Source organism: Stylophora pistillata, chromosome 11 (genome assembly GCF_964205215.1).
Source record: "Stylophora pistillata chromosome 11, jaStyPist1.2, whole genome shotgun sequence".
In the NCBI taxonomy this organism is placed as follows: domain Eukaryota; kingdom Metazoa; phylum Cnidaria; class Anthozoa; order Scleractinia; family Pocilloporidae; genus Stylophora; species Stylophora pistillata.
In genome coordinates, this window is record NC_142529.1 from 20757542 (window position 1) to 20774367 (window position 16826).

The window sequence follows — 16826 nt, forward strand, 5'->3', positions numbered from 1 at the left end:
TCCTTCCGTTAATCTTCTTGCCTTTGGCCCAGGAAAGCGGTTTCTGGTACCCATAAAAGAGAGAAGGTGCTATGCAGTTGAAAACTTAGTCTTACTCTGTAAGGAAATATCCCTTCGATATATGATTGTACTTTCTCGGAAAGACTATTTTCTCGGAAAGACTTAAGAGGTAAGTCAGAGGTCAATTGCGACGAATCGCTATCCCTGAGGTTCTCTGTCCTTTGTTTCAGAACAGAAAATACGTCCTTTTTCTTGTAATTTAGCCATAATTCGCTGAACAAAAAGGTTAAGAAGCACGTCCTTCGAAACCATACACCGTAAGGATCATTGAGAAACCTGTATTATGACCACAAAGACACCCTGGGCCTAGGGGCTTGCTTCGCGATCTTTCTAAAGAGGTAACGTTCTTATAATTATGATCGAGCATGTTTATAGAGTGAGGTACTCAGCGTACGTTCGTGTAATGAGGGGGATTTGTAAGTCATTCCCTAGGTATTTATGTGTAGAGAAAGATCATAATCGTCATGAAACAGCTGATGTACAAGCTAAGTAACAAGTCAAAGGAGAGCTGAGGGCCGTGAAGTGTAGTTGAACTAAAGGTCTCTTGGCGACAATCTCTTGTGGGTAACTAATTTCACAAACGCAGAAATTTTTTCAGTGTAATTGCCCCAGTCGTAAGCTCTCATACTCGGAAATACGCCTACTTTCTTCGCCAATAATTTGAAATGTCTTCATTTAGACCCCACCACGGTCACCCATTTACGTGCGAATGAGAGGTTTTGCAACGACTGGGGGTTAACTCTGAATACGTAATACTACTACATTTAAGCTGTTCTTACATACGGCCACTCGGATCCTCCTGAAATGTTCGATGTGGCTAAATATCCGATAACTAGACACACTCTTAAAATACACTTAATTCCCGAAAGTTGGAAATATTACGGACTTCTCACTGAAATAATTTTTGGGATCGCTTCACATTTCTAAACAAACAAACACGATACTCATGGAGGGATGTTTGAAATAATCTTTCAGGGGAAATTCTGAGAAAATTGCCTAACTTCTAAGTATTTCATAGTCTAATTAAGACCGTGACCGGCTGCCGGGCATTTAGCCACATTCCAAAATGTTTTATTTTTCATCGCCTTTCCTATTAAAGTGAGTCTGAAACTAGGAAGAATGAGAAATGGACGAAGCCTGGGTCTGAGCGTCCGCTTGCTAATTGTTTTCACGATAAAATACAATACCGTAAACAGATTTAACGACTTCCATTCAGAACTATAAAGCCCAAATCATTCATGTATCCGACAATTTTAAATGTGAGTTCTTGAAAGTTCAGAGTGGAACTTCCATTTAGGAGACACCGACAGGACTAAGAGAAATATCCTTTGAATATATATGTGTTCTGACTGGGAGGGTAATATATGCAACAGGTAGAGTCGGGACGCATTAAGCTTGGTTTTCTATAGTGACGCAAGCACAAGTGTAGGCACTGACGCAAGCTTAAAGTTTATATGCCAATTGGAAAAGAACGTCGGCAAGCATAAGCACTACCACAAGGAAAAGGAAGAATTTTAATCCTTGCGCTTGCACTTGTGTTTATGTTTATGTCGAAGCCGTTTTTACGGTGAAATAAGAGCTGCTATGCTGGCGTTTGTGCTTGAGTCGCTGGTGAAAACCAGACTTTAGGAAACAAATCGCTAGGACAAGTCGCGGGGACAAGTTGCTGAGACGCTTCACCTTAAGTGACAGAGGGTATTTTAAACCAATTAGAATACGCGCAACATATCGCAAAGGACAAAATTCTGATTTGCGCGACGAAACGACGAAGTTTTTCACAAAACTCTTTCATATCACACGAGCCAAACTGTCGTCTAGTCGCCACGACTTGTCCCCAAGGTGTGTCGAAGCGGCTTCCTTTGGGGGCAGTAAATGAAAAACAGTTTCTCGCAGATACCTATGCTATGCTCGTCAGGGGCAGACAAGGAAGCAAATTACGATCTCGTTAATATCATTGCTTCATGTCCATGACTTTGCGTTCATGACTTCGCGTTCGTTCTGTTGAGTTTGGCGATAAAAATATATGAATACTACTCTAAGGCTAAAAGTGGAAGAAAGTAATAGAATGTACATCAAAGACGTTCAAATTTCCTACCTTTCGCAGAGATGTCGAGTGTGTCCGGGAAAGTTGAAGAATCAAAAGGACAAGATAGGAAAGATGAACATAAAAAACGAAGAGCAGAAGGTGAACCAAGCTGGTATGAAAGAGCTGTCGATGCAAATTTTGAGGAGGAAGAATTAGACATTCCAAAAAATAAGGTGGGACTTGTTATAGGAAAAAGAGGTTGGAAAAGAGAGGATATAATCGCCCGAAGTGGAATCCGGGACTTATTCATCAAAGAAGACCTGGTTTACATAAGAGGAACGGAAGAACAGCGCACCAGCGCAAAACAAATTATCGAAAAGGTCTTACGTGTGAGTTTCGCTTTTATTTTTACCCCCTTTTATGTTATTATTAACGTATTGTTTGTGTTAATTTCCTTTAAGCCCTTGAAAAACGTTTGCAAAACAAAGTTTACTCTGGTTTACACTGATGATTTTAGCAGTCAGCGTACGTGTTAGTGACTGAGAGCGGGGGACAAAGGCCCGCCTATTTTCGATTCATCCTCCTATCTTTCTTTCCTTCCATTCCTCTATTCTTCATTCCTTCAATTCTTCAATTCTTCACTCCGGTCTGCCTCTCAGAAATTCCTGCAAGTGGTCCGCACCAACACCAAATCATATGGGATTGGGCTTTTTTTATCGCAGGCCCGAGGCTCTGGATTGAGTTCCCTCCACAATATTAGTAGTTGTTAAGAGGGTCGTTAAGACCTTTTTAAGTTAGCATACAGCTTTTAGGAATCTTTACAATTATAATGATTCGTAAACAGAAACGATTCATTGTATAAATTAGATATTAGACTAATGTAAATATCATTGTTTAGCTATTAGGATCGTAAAGCGGTTAGAGTAGATAATGGTTAGGCACTATAGAAATAAATTTTATCACTATTATTATTATTGCTATTATGAGGATTACTATGAAATTGTTATCATTATTCCATCCTTCCTTCCTTCCTTCCTTCCTTCCTTTTTTCCCTCTATTCTCCCGCTTTCATCCTTCTTCCTTCCTTCTTACTTACTTTCCTTCCTTCCTACCTTCCTACCTTCCTTTCTTCCTATCCTCTTTTCTACCTTCCTTTCTTCCTATCCTCTTTTCTACCTTCCTTTCTTCCTATCCTCTTTTCTACCTTCCTTTCTTCCTATCCTCTTTTCTACCTTCCTTCCTTCCTATCCTCTTTTCTACCTTCCTTCCTTCCTATCCTCTTTTCTACCTTCCTTTCTTCCTATCCTCTTTTCTACCTTCCTTTCTTCCTATCCTCTTTTCTACCTTCCTTTCTTCCTATCCTCTTTTCTACCTTCCTTTCTTCCTATCCTCTTTTCTACCTTCCTTTCTTCCTATCCTCTTTTCTACCTTCCTTTCTTCCTATCCTCTTTTCTACCTTCCTTTCTTCCTATCCTCTTTTCTACCTTCCTTTCTTCCTATCCTCTTTTCTACCTTCCTTCCTTCCTACTTTCCTTCGTTTGGGCCTTCCTTCCTTCGTTCCTTCCTTTTCCAGCATGCCTCTGTGGTTCTTTCCGCGAATTTTCCCCTTCCCGTTATTATTATTATTGTTCAATCTCGATTCTTTTTCACATTTTAATCCTGTTAACCAGGGAGAAGATAACCCTGACCAAGGGTCTTGGAGAAAGTTGACCTTCATACCGGAAGATTGCATGGGTAAAGTAATAGGGAAAAACCGCATGAATTTGGACAGATTTGAAAAAAAGACTAATTATGGGGCAAAATTGAAAGTTTTTGAAAGAAATAGCTTGTACATCAAGGGATCTCCAGAGAGTCAGAGGATAGCCATTCGGGACATTAAGGAAACCGTGGTAAGTCTTTCTGTGATATAAAGAGTGCTGTGTGAGAGTGTTTAAGTGGATATCGTCAATGGATAGAATGCCAATCCCAAGCGACTCCCAGAATATTTTAAATTTGCTAGCAACGGAGCGAATCAGTCAGCGAGCAGTCAGTTAACTTGATTGGGCCTGTCTGTGTTTGCCCGTAAACCTAATTTAAAGTAAAACGTCCATAATTGACCACCGCTGATAAAGACCAGTTTCCCAATTCTTAATGAAAGCACAATTCGACCGAACAATCTTTGTTCTCCTTATGGGCCTAATGAAAAGATTATAGTGACAGGCTTCAGTAGCCTGTGGATAAAAAGTACCTTTAGCGGCTAGGAAATGAGCGGCCATAATCAGGGAAAAAGCCTAATATGACTTCTGGACGAATCCCACACAAAACGGATGATTTTAAAATTACACACCAGGTCCTAATAGGCAAAGTGAGTATATTGTTGATTAGTATATACTAAAACAGTGGATAGCGTTGAAGGCGCGCTCTGATTGGCTAGTCAAACTCCGAATATCCTTTGCTATTTACCTCCGAGCAACTCGGGAAAAAATGGCTTTCCGGTTTGCATTCGTGACAAGCGAAGAAATCACTCAAATAACGACGAAGCAGTCCCTGAGAACACAGAGAAAGCGACGAAATTTGGTTTGGCCATGTTTGAAGGTAATGGTAACCAGGAATTTATCGATAAAAACCAATGAAAAAGTTTCTGTTTACGAATGCAAATTAATCTTGCGTAACCTCACTTGTTCACTTGAAAATCAAAGTTGAATGGTATATTTTACAGAATGGTTTCAAATACAAAAAGAGTTTGCAATACCATTTGAAGAAATGTCGCCACCAGAGCTAACCAAATGTCTTCAGAAATTTTATCTGTCAGCGAAAAAGCGAGAAGGCAGTTTTTACAACAAAAAATCACTTACCGCGATCCGAGCCGCGTTGGATCATCACGCGCGGGAAAATGTTGGAATCGTTGCTGGAATGAATGAATTAAAAACAATTTTTGGTGGTGTATATTATCTCACTGTTTTAGTAAAAGGCAGGTTAAAGCAAAGCAGGCCACTGAAGCGCTTTAAAGACTGCATCAAGGCCAACATCGCCTACACTGGCATCGCAACAATGCAGCTTGAGGAGTGTGCACAGGATCGCACTGGATGGCGTGCATTGATGCGCGAAGCAACAAAAGCCTTCGAAGCACACCGGCGAGCCAATGTCACTGAGGCTCGCGCTAAAAGGAAGGCAGCAGTAGAGACACCCAAACCTCCAGGCCAGTTTCCCTGCTCTCACTGTGGACGTGTTTGCCGTTCCCGCCTTGGACTCCTCAGTCATCAACGAACCCACCCACGCACATAGACGTCATCATCGAGACCGATGGACCACCAATGATATTATCTCACTGTTTTAGTATATACTAAAACAACTATTCACCTCAGTGTCGGTGGTTAGCGGTGGATATTTACCTCGCCGCTTCGCGGCTTGGTAAATATCCACCACTAACCACCTCCACTTCGGTGAATAGTTGTTAAATAATCCCGAGAAGAAGTCGAGGGGATTATTCAACAGTGTTCGCTGAATCTGAGGCTAATAATTGTATTAGTATACCCGCTCAGGTGCTTTCGAATTCTGTCGTAAATTCTATAGATAGAGAAAGCAGTGCGCATACTTTGTTACAACTGTGGATTTTTAGCAGGTTTATGCAATTAAACCAACAAAACTTCCATAGGTTTCTTTGAAAGGTATTTCACCAAACTCAAGAGCATCTTTTGCGCCCTTTGCAATTTAAATTTCTTTAATCGCGTCTATCACTTTCTCGGAAGCCTGGACTAAACGCAAGGTAGTCACTTTGGAGTTTAGCGCCCCTTCTATTCCTGGTTTTCATGTGACGTCATCAAAGTTTGAAAATATGGAACTATCAATCCTTTTGAGATTTTAGTTTAGTTAGTTATTTGAACAGCTGAAGACTTGTCTCTTTTACAAATTTTCAGTTTCATAGGGTTTTTCGTCTTTTGATAAGGTTGAATTTCTCAGCGCTTGCGTGACAACATAAAATGGCAGCCGAGAATGTTGTCACTTAGGTTAAAAAAGTGACTTATCTGCTGAGATTTCGCTATCTGAACAGTCTTTGTATGAGAAAAAGTACTCATATAGATTTCATTTATGAGAAATTTATTATTAGTAGACGACTTCAGCCTTTTCAGAGCCAAACTCGATGACGTATGTTTTTGTTAGCTTCAAGCCGCCCTAATTGTGCTCCTAAGGGGGACACAAACATGGCGTCTTCGTAACAAGTTTTATAAATTTGAATGCAACCTTTTTTTTCGAATATATCCTGTTCGAAAAATCGCCCAGTCCTGAATCTTTGCGAAACTATTTGAATTTTCATCTTCTTTGATCTCTTTGATTCTTGACCTTATTTGTTGAATGGTTTTGATGATCACGTGACAGTGAAAACCGGCGATAATCACCTCGCACGTGGTGATTATGTGACGTGATCCAAATGATATGACCCAATCCGCTACCAATCAGAGCGCGTGCATCTCTATAATCACCCAAGCAATTGTGCAAAATTTCTGTAAAATTTTAAAAGAACGTTATATACTATGTTTTCTATGCGATTAGTATAGGTAATGACATGCTTTCGAGTGCAATTTGGTGTAAATAAGCACGAGTAAATTTTTCAAAAGTTGAACGTGCCCGTAGGGCAAGTGCAAATTGTAGTCTTGAAAAATTTACAAGTGCTTTTAACACGAAATTACACGAGTAATCAGGTTCTTACTTTTTAATAATTTGCATGAGGAGAGCATTACAGAAAGTCGAGACAGACGAAATTTTGACAGCTCGCACACTATTTGTAATTTGCACTAGTGTTGCAACTTTGCAATCGAGTTACATGAAAAATGCACTCGTTTCTAGCTAATCAGAAGCGCGTAATTTTTTCATGTATATCTTTATCGTTTTTCTCCCCTATGAAGAAAAATTGGAAGAAAAAATTCGTTGCACGATTTGTCCATGTGGACACAGCTTACCTGGAAGAAAGCCATGAGTTTAAGCTATCCATCGTACAACCGTCACCAAATACCAATATGCGGCAGAAGTGTTTTAAACTGGAACTTCTGGACGATCCTTTAAAAGAGGTATGCCGTTAAATTTAGATATGACTTGAGGAAAATACCCTACAACAAATGCTGTAAAAGTTAGTGGTTTCATTTTTCTCCAACATAATTCAACCCATATCTTTTTCTTTTTAATGGTTCGGAACCCTCCTAAGAATACTGGTGGAGGGCCTCCACAACCGTTTCACCTTGAAAAACCAGTCGATTCAGACCCTAACAGAAACTAATACTAGTGCTTCCTCTGGTAAAATTCGATTATTAATCATCCTCTGTCACTGCTATACTTTCTCTCCGATGTCCCTTCTGAAGATTTCTTTGTACATCACAACAATATCTCCGAGCAAGAGAATATCGTTAGGTAAAATTCTCTTGCTCCTAGATGGTATTATTTTATTCCTATCATTTTACTTGCCAGGATATTACCATGGTATTGCCAGCAGAAATTGCACATCAATCTGCCAAAAATAAGGTAGCCTGTAGGGTTCGTCATTAAGTTACTTAGCCGCCTGAAGGCGAGTTTCCCACCGAACCATGGTAAGCTCTTTGCAAGTAAAAAACTGCAGAAGTGCACTTGCTTCGTGTACCTACGTTATCATTATGTTCAGGTTTTGATACTCAATATAACCAAATCAAGTCGCATAATCATTATCACACACTAAAGAGAATCTCTGGGACTTTTTCTCGTGCAGCAATTAAACTGCGTAATGTTTCTCGTATTCGTCTAACTATGAAAGGCGTATTCTATTATTTCAAAGGAAACAACCTCTGGTTTTGTAGACACGGAAAGCCTGAAAAAAAATATGCTGGGGATTTTGAGAGAAATTCACAAAGAGAAGGAGGAGGAAATGGTCCTAGTAGATATCTGGTGTCATTTTGGTCACGCCTACCTTAACAAGGTTGATCAAGGTCAGTCCGGGAGATTTTATACATCTTTTTGTGAATTGGCGGGGTATCAATTGGAGATCTTCTCATACTCCTTTCGATAGATGAAGAGGATGACACCTTCACTCTGGAGGAGCTTAAAGATAGAATTGAATCAACGGCTGATGATTGTTGGAAGACTTTCTTCTCAGAAGTTGAGACAATCGAAGTTGAACAGACAGAAAAGTCTCTGAAAGATTGCGCATGCACAACCAGTGATGACATACGATACGACTTCACCTTCTTCACTCCATCTGGCTTAGAAAAACGAGTTAAGGTAATTTGAACACGTAGTAGCAAACCATTATTCCTACTGGAGTGGGGCTACCGTCGGCTCTAGACTAAGGTCACTAAGGAAGGACACCCAAGCCGAAAAAGGTATCTGCATTAAGCTAAAGGTAAACAGATGTCGAACCCAAGCAAACTCACGTCTCCTCATCTGTAGTAACGTCATCTCATGTCATAGATCCCCTTCTTAAAAAGTCGACCAATTATGAAATGCGATCTCGTGGAAATTGAGTTCCATTGTTCGTTAATCCGTTAAGCATCGGTAACTAGGCCCATGACGATATTGCCTTTCTAATTATGTTTTACTACCATTACATTTTCTTTAAGTTAACCAATGAAAACCTTCGATTGAAGAGAATGTTAGTTTTCCATCTTAACCATTCAATCCCAAACATTATGCCATTTAATTAAGCTTAGGGAACGGACAGTCTACAGCCCCCACACTTCACATCGCGTTCAACAGTTTTTGCCTTCTTTTTCTTAAAGTTGGACTTAGTTTAATACCACTCTGGTGAAAAGATTTGATGAATGTAACCAAGAAGTTACAATTCATAGAACCAACGTTTCGACAATCCTGTCTAGTGCCTTCATCAGGGGTGATCTAATCATTGCAACAAGAGGTCCTTTATGTGTTCACTGATTAGCTGCTCTTTTTTAAAAGGGGCGTGGGCGGAGTCGATAGGCCAGGCTTCCAAACAAAGGCGTTGGTGGCAACGTCGACTAGTGGTGATAATTTTAGAATTTTCCCACCCAATTGTATGGTTAGGTAGGATATGTGTGCTTTGACAAAGCTGAAAGAGAGCTTTCTGCCATTTTCTTTCGCGTCTGGCTAGCTAAAGAATATAAAATATTTGCTAAGCCGGTTCACCAAGATTTCATTGCAGAAGGTGCAAATTAACCAAGGCTCAACCAAATTATTTCTTTGTATTTTTTATCATAATTCCTCTTTTAATAGGTATGGCTCATAGAAAAAGAACCCGGGACCGAAGGCGCTTCAACGTCTTCCTTGGGGTTCCGTCGCAGCACTCCACTTCCCGTTAGAAACGCCTTGACACAGGTTTTGCCTAACGAGCATAGTGGAGATGCATCGAACTCACCAAGCTTCCACATATGTGATACATTTCATCAAAGAATGAAACTCGACATTCTAATGCCGTCGGCTGGATTTGATTGCCGTCTGAAAATAAGAACATGTGAGGAAACATTTCTCTTAAACTTGAGATCTAAGAAATGATTCTACATCATTCCATATGTTATTTACTTGTTGCCATGGTTGCTATAATGAATTCTATGATTGGTAAATTGATTTGAACACACTTAGAGTGATTGGCTAATGTACCACTCTGATCACTGGTGTCCGATTTGAACCGACGTTTCGACCACAACTCAGCAGAATAATTAATGACAAAAAAGCGGTTTTTCCACCCATCACATAAGACGAAATTGTGATAGTTATAACTTAAGGTTTGTGACTTACATGAAAAAAATTGCAAGCATTTAACTATGCAGAACAAAAGTGGACACAGCCTGACCCCACTTCTTTCCTGTTTTAGTTCCAAAGTTTCCAAAAACGACTCCTCAAGCAGACGAAGAGCGCAAAATTTTAGAAAAATACCTCATGAACATGAAAATTGAAGATGGTCAACTGAATTTCCCACCAAATTCCGAGCTACCAGATGGGTTTGACCTATTCTTTCAGCGCCGCAGCCTTCGAAAGACGTATCGGTATGAATATGACGGAGACATGTTTACTTTGACTGTTTGCAAAGACCAGTCAAAAGGAGTGAATCCCGACCAGACTGATGCGTACAATTTCAATGAATCAAAAGCGAAGGTATTCCTAACTACACAAGAACGATTTTGCCTTTCTACGCACTTCCCTGATTTCAATGTGTTCTCCCCATTAGGTGCCATTCGTCATGAATATCATGTTTTATTTGTTCGCTCACAGGCGTTCCAGTTAGCGATATGAGTTCATGTTTGTTTATGCCCCATGGTAAACTATGCCTGATATTTGAAGGAAGAGCATAACATGACGGTTTAAACAGGCAAAACTTGACTTTTCCTTTTGAAGCTTATGGAGATACATTATTTTCTACGATTACACGACTTCGATTGTATCTGCCTCTAGGCCTGAAACCGTTGTTTTCCTGTGCAAATATCTTATTTTTCGTATAAGATTAACTTAAGTAATAATCTTGTTCCCTTGCCTGATGTCCTCTCGCTTCTGAGGCCTGAGATGTTAAGTGTCCACCAAACAAACTAGCCTGTCCCTTCGCACACTGAGTCGTCGGTGGGTTACCTAATCGCATCATATAACATTACATCACATCACATCACGTCACATTCCCATCACATTACATCACGTTACGTCACGCACGTCAAGTCACGTCACGTCAAGCCACATCACATCACATCAGATCAGATCATCACATCACATCACACCGCATCACATCACATCACACCACATCTCATCACACCAAATCATATTGTATGCACATCACATCACATTTACATCTACATTCACATTAAATTACATTTCACGTCACATATACTTCTCATCTTTCAAAGACGAGTCTTTATTAAGTAATATGCAAGGTTCAGGTAAAAAGCAAAAAGGGTCGCATTTATTTAACAGTTGTGTCAACTCATTTGAAAAATTTTGAAAAGTCACAGCTGTGGTCGCCATTGAACACGAAGAATAAATAATTGTAACCGCACTTAATACTTTTGTTATGACAATACAGCACCGGATTGCTTTATAGTTACACTAAGACTCCGTACTAAATAGAAGCCAAAGTCTAGTTATAAGAAGTGAGAGGTCAGATTAACGTTGTTGTAAATATCTGAATGAGGGGACTCACAATCCGTTTAGAGCGTGACCTTGAGGTCGTATCGTGGAGCTACAATTACTAATGAGTTCAGTGCTTAAATGTGAGTCGTTGATGTGGGTATTATTACAGCCTTTTCGTTTCATTTGTATTTCGTTTTTAATTTCGTTGCAGTACTAATGTGTTTTGTTTGATGTTTTTTGTCAATAATGAAAAGCCTGATGTTCATCTCCACTGTGAAGAATGGGACCAAGTACTAAATGAAGGAAACTGGGAACCAGAGCAGATTACTGCTAAGCTTCCTAAATTTTTACGGTTTCTAAGGAAAGTTCAGAGAAATGTTGCCCCACAGTAATAGCGAGTGACGGGTGATTTCAGCGAAGAACAAGCCCTATAGACCCCCACCCCCCTCAAGATACGTCACAGCAAGATGCGTCTGTTTGGTGTGTTTCCTAACCTGTTTGTCCTCCAAGTTAAACAGGAAGGTTGATCAGCCATTTCAAGACATAAGTTTCTAGAACAATTTTAGATGGACTTCTACCATGTATGGTCTGTTCTCTAAGATGATAATTTTGTTTGTAGTGTAAACTAAGGGTAAATAAACGCGTTTTTGCTCTAAATGTCGTTGCAGCGTTCAATGCAAATATTTGAGCAAAGCAAACTCTCTTCCGCTAAATACGGTTTTTCTGCAATGTAGCCAGCTAGAGAAAAGTATGCTATTTGTAGATAATATTTAGCCTCATCGCCTTTTACCCCTTGACCGGCGAGGCAACCAGATATTTGCTAAATGTTTAGGGACCGGGGACTATCGCTCATTTTAGAGACTCAAAATTAAATACAACAAGCAGGGAGTTTTGGGCCTCTAAAGTGCAAGCAGTGAGATCGCGCCTTTTTGGATATAGGAAATGACCACGAAGTGTACAGAAAGAGCAAATGATTCAGAAAATAGTTCTGTGGCCTCAATCAACGATTAATCACAATTGGCAATTACAATGTTTTCCTTTATTGAATCAAAAGCAAACCTTAGAGCTTACGAATACAAAGCAAGCAAAGAAAATGCATTTCTTCTCATCGCCATGATGCTAACGAAGACGGGATAATACTTCCATCCCGTTTGGCGTTTTCTGGCAAAGAGCTACAGGTACATCTTCGTAATGAATCCAGCTGGGAGGGATGCAATAAATGTCATTCCACTTCCTTGGAGTAAAATCCCATCTCCAATTCTTTCCAATCAGGTGCACACATTTCTCGAACACATTGTTTGGTTCACCAACTTTCCATGCCGTGTAGCCAGTCAGCGGTGTGTCGTCTGTCCAGTAAAACGTATTGGATCCTCTTCGTTGCAGTCCTATCCATGCTCCGCGACTTGTAAACCTCACCTGCTTCTTAAGAAGGTTTAAGAGAAACTGATTTTGGGTGGCGGATGTAATTTTAGCGAGGTCTCCCAGTTTTCGGCAGTTTCGTCTTGCAGCTTTCCATTCCCTAATTGGAATGTCGATGACGAGGAAGCAAGAGTTTCCATAATGAACCCAACCCTCTGGACAAATTGATTCTGATTCTGATAAAGACGAGGAAAGAAAGTAAGAAAGGCACTGTACGAAGTGATAAATAATAGAAGAAAAGAAAATTTTAATATGAACGTTAGAGGGTGATCTTAGATAAAGCATTCACACTGACATTTTTTCAGACCTTCGATGTCTCCTTATTTTTCCACACACCAGTTGTTTACACAGTGTCGTTTCCAGTGATGAAATATGCAGACTTTGACAGGCGCAATGAACAAACCCATCTAAATCGCATTTACCTACCATGGCATGGTCCCTTGTTACACGGCCTTGTTTCCTTGCTGGGTCCTGAACACCGAGCCTCCTCTTTAGACGGCGAGGGATCGGTACAAGTTCGCTTACGCTCTTGTTCTCCATCTCCACAGACAGCATTGCATTCCCCCCAGTCTTCCCAATCACTCCATCTGCCACTGACAACAGTTTCTGAAGGAAAGACAAACTTTATTCTAAAGCATATTTGTAGAGGACTAAGTCGAGAGGACTCAATTGGACTGGGACCGAGCCCTGAATCGTGGGATCATCGGATCAACTGAGTGTCGAGTACAGTCAATTTGTTGAATTTTACAAATTATTTGTCGTTCAGCTGTTGTCTTTGACCCGAACTGGACTAACATTGTTAGCACTTCATGCTTTTACATTTTACCATGATAATTTAAAATCGATTCCTAACTGAACAATAACACTGTTACAATTTTTCATCTTGCAACATCTGAACTTCTCAATGCAGCAGAGCTTATCGCAGCTACTTTTGTAGAAACCGGTCATGTAATAACCGTCCCGCTGGCATTCACTCCATCCCCTCGTGTCAAATGAAATGGTAATTAACATCTTCATCGTAACAGTCTTCATAACTGGTGGGATGATTTTGTGGATGGCAACATTTTGCCTCGTCTATTTCTAGAGCCCAGACATTATACCTGAAAGAAAGTACACGATATTCAACACGATATGACAAGGGGAGCAAGCAGAGATTTCACAGCTGTTCCAGATCAATGGAGGCCACATAACTGCTGCCTGGATCGAAGAGAAACCGGAACCTAAATAGGAAAAACCGAAAACCTCATCGGATACCAAATCCGAAAACTCGCTAGTATTTTTGACGAAAACCGAAGATCAAATGCTAAAAAACGGAAAATCTTCAAACCGCAATGGACACCAAAACCGAAAAACCGATCTAGAAAATAGGCAAAACCACAAAAGCGAAATTCCCAATGCCCCCTCATTAACTATAAGCTTCTAATAATACTCACTACCTCCAAACGTTTTTTGCATTATCTTTCCTTTTATCAAAGATTTTGTTGTTTAATAAATGAACGGTTAAAAATTGTCTCACGATGCAGAGTCAGGCTATCAATTGCATTAATTGTTTTGATTCCTAAAGTAAAAAAGGATGCATAACAGAAGTGATGTAACGGCTATGCGGAAGGTGAAAAGAGTTTAAACGTGACGCGTGATTAATATCTGGCGCGTGGATTCACAGAAAGGCGAGCTGGATTCATGAACCAGCGTGAGGTGATTTATCTCCTGAAGTGTGCGTAACTCGTAAATTTGTTTTTCTCACTTCGTGAAAACCTAAAGATTTACCTGAAACCATGCGCAATAGAACTGTTGAAGAACTCCCTTTTGAAGTCGTGACGAATTAAATACTGTTTAAAATATACGTGAAGCGTGAGTTTTTCTCAAATTTGAGCGTGAAACGGGATCGGGAACCTCTCTTAGCTACCATCTATGCACATAAACAGATTCAACAGTAAAAGTTTTATAAAACTGCATCGTTAAGAATTTTAGAAAGTCGCTGGCCATTTGTATAAGGACGACATAAGTCTTCAGTGAAAATTTCAATCTTCATTGGACAAACAGGAACTCGTAACATAAGTCAATTGATTAAATCTGATTATTTGGATTTCCGCTCGTTTTTCATCATTGAAAAAAAAATTAAGCTAATGAAGCTAAAAGAAAATGGATCGAGATTGATATTTTAGGGGGAAGATTTCCAGATGGGGTCTGTCGTCTTGAAATATGTGGCTGCCGAGTTTCTCGTCTAACGGTGCAAATAATGGAACTTGGTCTCAGTCATGATGCTGAGAAAAAAACACAAAATTAAAAAGTTTGATTCACGCCCAGGCAGGTCCAGGGTCGATTTTCACCCTCCTCTCTGTCTTTTCTCGGCAGATAGGGTTAGGGGCCGACCATTTAACTTTTGAGGGGGGGTGGGTGATTTCTGGTCATCAAGAAATTTTTTTTCTAGAAATCTGCAGTGCAGGATGTTTTTTTCCGATTTTTTAGTACATTTTTTCTGTTACATTTGGGCTGCATGTAATTTTTTTCTTCCAACAAGCGCTTGCAGGAAATTTTTTCAAAATCACCCACCTCTCCCCCCTCAAAAGTTAAATGGTCGGCCCCTTTCATGAGGACGTTCAAACTTGCTCTTCAAGTCAAACAGTAAGACTGGTGAACTATTCTGGCAACTCCACTATTCAAAGTTTGCTGATTATTTGAATTTCCGCTCGTTTTTCATCACTGAAAAAAACTAAACTAACGAAGCTAAAAGAAAATGGATTCAGTTTGATATTTTAGGAGGGAAAATTTCCAGATGGGTCTATCCTCTTGAAATGTGTGGCTGCCGAGTTTCTTGTCAATGTTGGAAGTTTGTCTCAATCATGAGGCTGAGAACAAACCGCAAAATTATAGACCTTGATTCACGCCCAGGCCCTTCTATTGTGTCTTCTCTCGGCAAAATAAACTTGCACAAGGACGTTCACGCATGCTCCTTAAGTTAAACAGTGAGGCTGGTGAACTATTCTGGCAACTCCACTTTTCAAAGTTTACCTTTCATCCCATGAAAATTGTCGAAAATTCAGTTGAAAGGTTTATATGAGAAGTAGTTTGGCTGGCCAAACATGAAACACCCCAGAATGAAACAAAAGGCATATGGAATGTTGAAGAACGAAAAAGATAATGCGCGGATTGCAAACGAAGAAGTTGAAAGATTTAGCTTGAGGTAAGCAAGAATGCACACCATGCACAGGTCAAGAACTATTTTAGCTGTTTAAACTCGCTCTTGTTTTAACTTACACAAATTCTCGCGTAGGTATCAATTTGCTATTTGTTCCCAAGCCCCAACTATTTGGAATGATATCCCTCTGACTTTCCGTAACAGCGTTACCATTAGTAACTTCAAAAAGAAGCTTAAATTGTACTTCTTGAACCTGAATTAAATTTTTAGCTACCAAAATTGAATATTATACTGAACCTCTGATATACCCGGACTATTGTTTACTACTTAGATTAATCTACTGCTCTTTGTAAATTTGTGAACATTATACAGAACTTCTAATATACCCCGATTATTGTTTATTACCTAGATTTGATTAGATTAGATTAGATTAGATTAGAATACCTTAGATTAGTATATTGTTCTTTGAAAAATTAGTCTTTGTCTCTGACCATAAGCCATTTAAGCCTCTGGCTTTGGCCAATCTAAGGAATTCACTTGTATGACACAAACAATAATAAAGAAAAAAGAATAAAGAATAAACTACATATTTGGAAGAAAATAAGCAAGACCTTAAAGGCGAAAATCACAGAGCCTCCCCCTAACAGCTTGTCTTTAAAAGTGCGTAAAATTTGTGAGATACATACCAAAACTGTGCTGTCTTTGACGGTTACTGACTTCGCTGTGATAGCCCAGTTCTACACCGTAAAGACACTGTAAAAGATTGTCGGCTGCACTTATGTCGTTGAATTTAAGAACATTACGTTGACGTAAAAACGGAACAGGGCTACATGACACTGACGTAACCCGGTTGAAAGGAATCCAAGTTCCTGTTAATCTCCAAAACCGACTACGTTTTATCATTCCTGTCTGTGAACTTAAGATATTGTTGCTGGAGAGCCTGACCTACAGTCTGAGTCGATATGTTAAAATTAAAGCAAACTCTACTTCGTTACTGTAGTTTCGAATTTTTTTTCGATAGTAGAAATTTAAACTCAATTCTAGACTGGAACTGCCACGGATCGTTAAAAGAGTATATAAAAGTTTTCATTTGGTTTTAAACGAGCCATAGCAAGTACAAGTAACGCAATCAAGGTCGTGGCCGTGAAATAACTA

The 16826-nt window shown here is 39.7% G+C and overlaps 2 protein-coding genes across 4 annotated transcripts in view; one reads left to right on the plus strand and one right to left on the minus strand.

Annotated features, from left to right (window-relative positions):
• The first annotated feature begins 29 nt into the window (after positions 1-29).
• On the plus strand, positions 30-11770 carry LOC111340452 (uncharacterized). Of its 3 annotated transcripts, XM_022947299.2 has the most exons (10): positions 31-169; positions 264-398; positions 2165-2475; positions 3757-3975; positions 6970-7131; positions 7866-8016; positions 8097-8308; positions 9275-9512; positions 9873-10153; positions 11368-11770. In XM_022947299.2, exons 3-10 carry the CDS (start codon positions 2167-2169, stop codon positions 11503-11505), a joined length of 1710 nt encoding a protein of 569 aa, XP_022803034.2. In that variant the 5' UTR covers positions 31-169; positions 264-398; positions 2165-2166; the 3' UTR covers positions 11506-11770. The 3 variants fall into 3 exon arrangements, with proteins under 3 accessions (XP_022803035.2, XP_022803034.2, XP_088595924.1); XM_022947300.2 differs by lacking the exon at positions 264-398 and having other exon boundaries at positions 30-169; XM_088739798.1 differs by lacking the exon at positions 31-169 and having other exon boundaries at positions 185-398.
• A 360-nt stretch (positions 11771-12130) lies between these two features.
• Positions 12131-16826, minus strand: part of LOC111345844 (uncharacterized) — a 9048-nt gene continuing 4352 nt past the window's right edge. Inside the window, exons 3-4 of the mRNA XM_088737642.1 lie at positions 12959-13138; positions 12131-12708 (exon numbers count right to left, since the gene is read on the minus strand). Coding sequence (XP_088593768.1) covers positions 12233-12708; positions 12959-13138 — 656 coding nt within the window. The 3' untranslated portion in view covers positions 12131-12232. The remainder of the gene's footprint in view (positions 12709-12958; positions 13139-16826) is intronic.

Bases quoted from the DNA above. Each gene is read 5' to 3' on its own strand.
- LOC111340452 (XM_022947300.2), top strand. From the start codon at position 2,167: ATGTCGAGTGTGTCCGGGAAAGTTGAAGAATCAAAAGGACAAGATAGG. The intron at 8,309-9,274 runs GTAATTTGAACA...CTCTTTTAATAG, and splicing joins GCTTAGAAAAACGAGTTAAG to GTATGGCTCATAGAAAAAGA. The intron at 10,154-11,367 runs GTATTCCTAACT...AATAATGAAAAG, and splicing joins TCAATGAATCAAAAGCGAAG to CCTGATGTTCATCTCCACTG.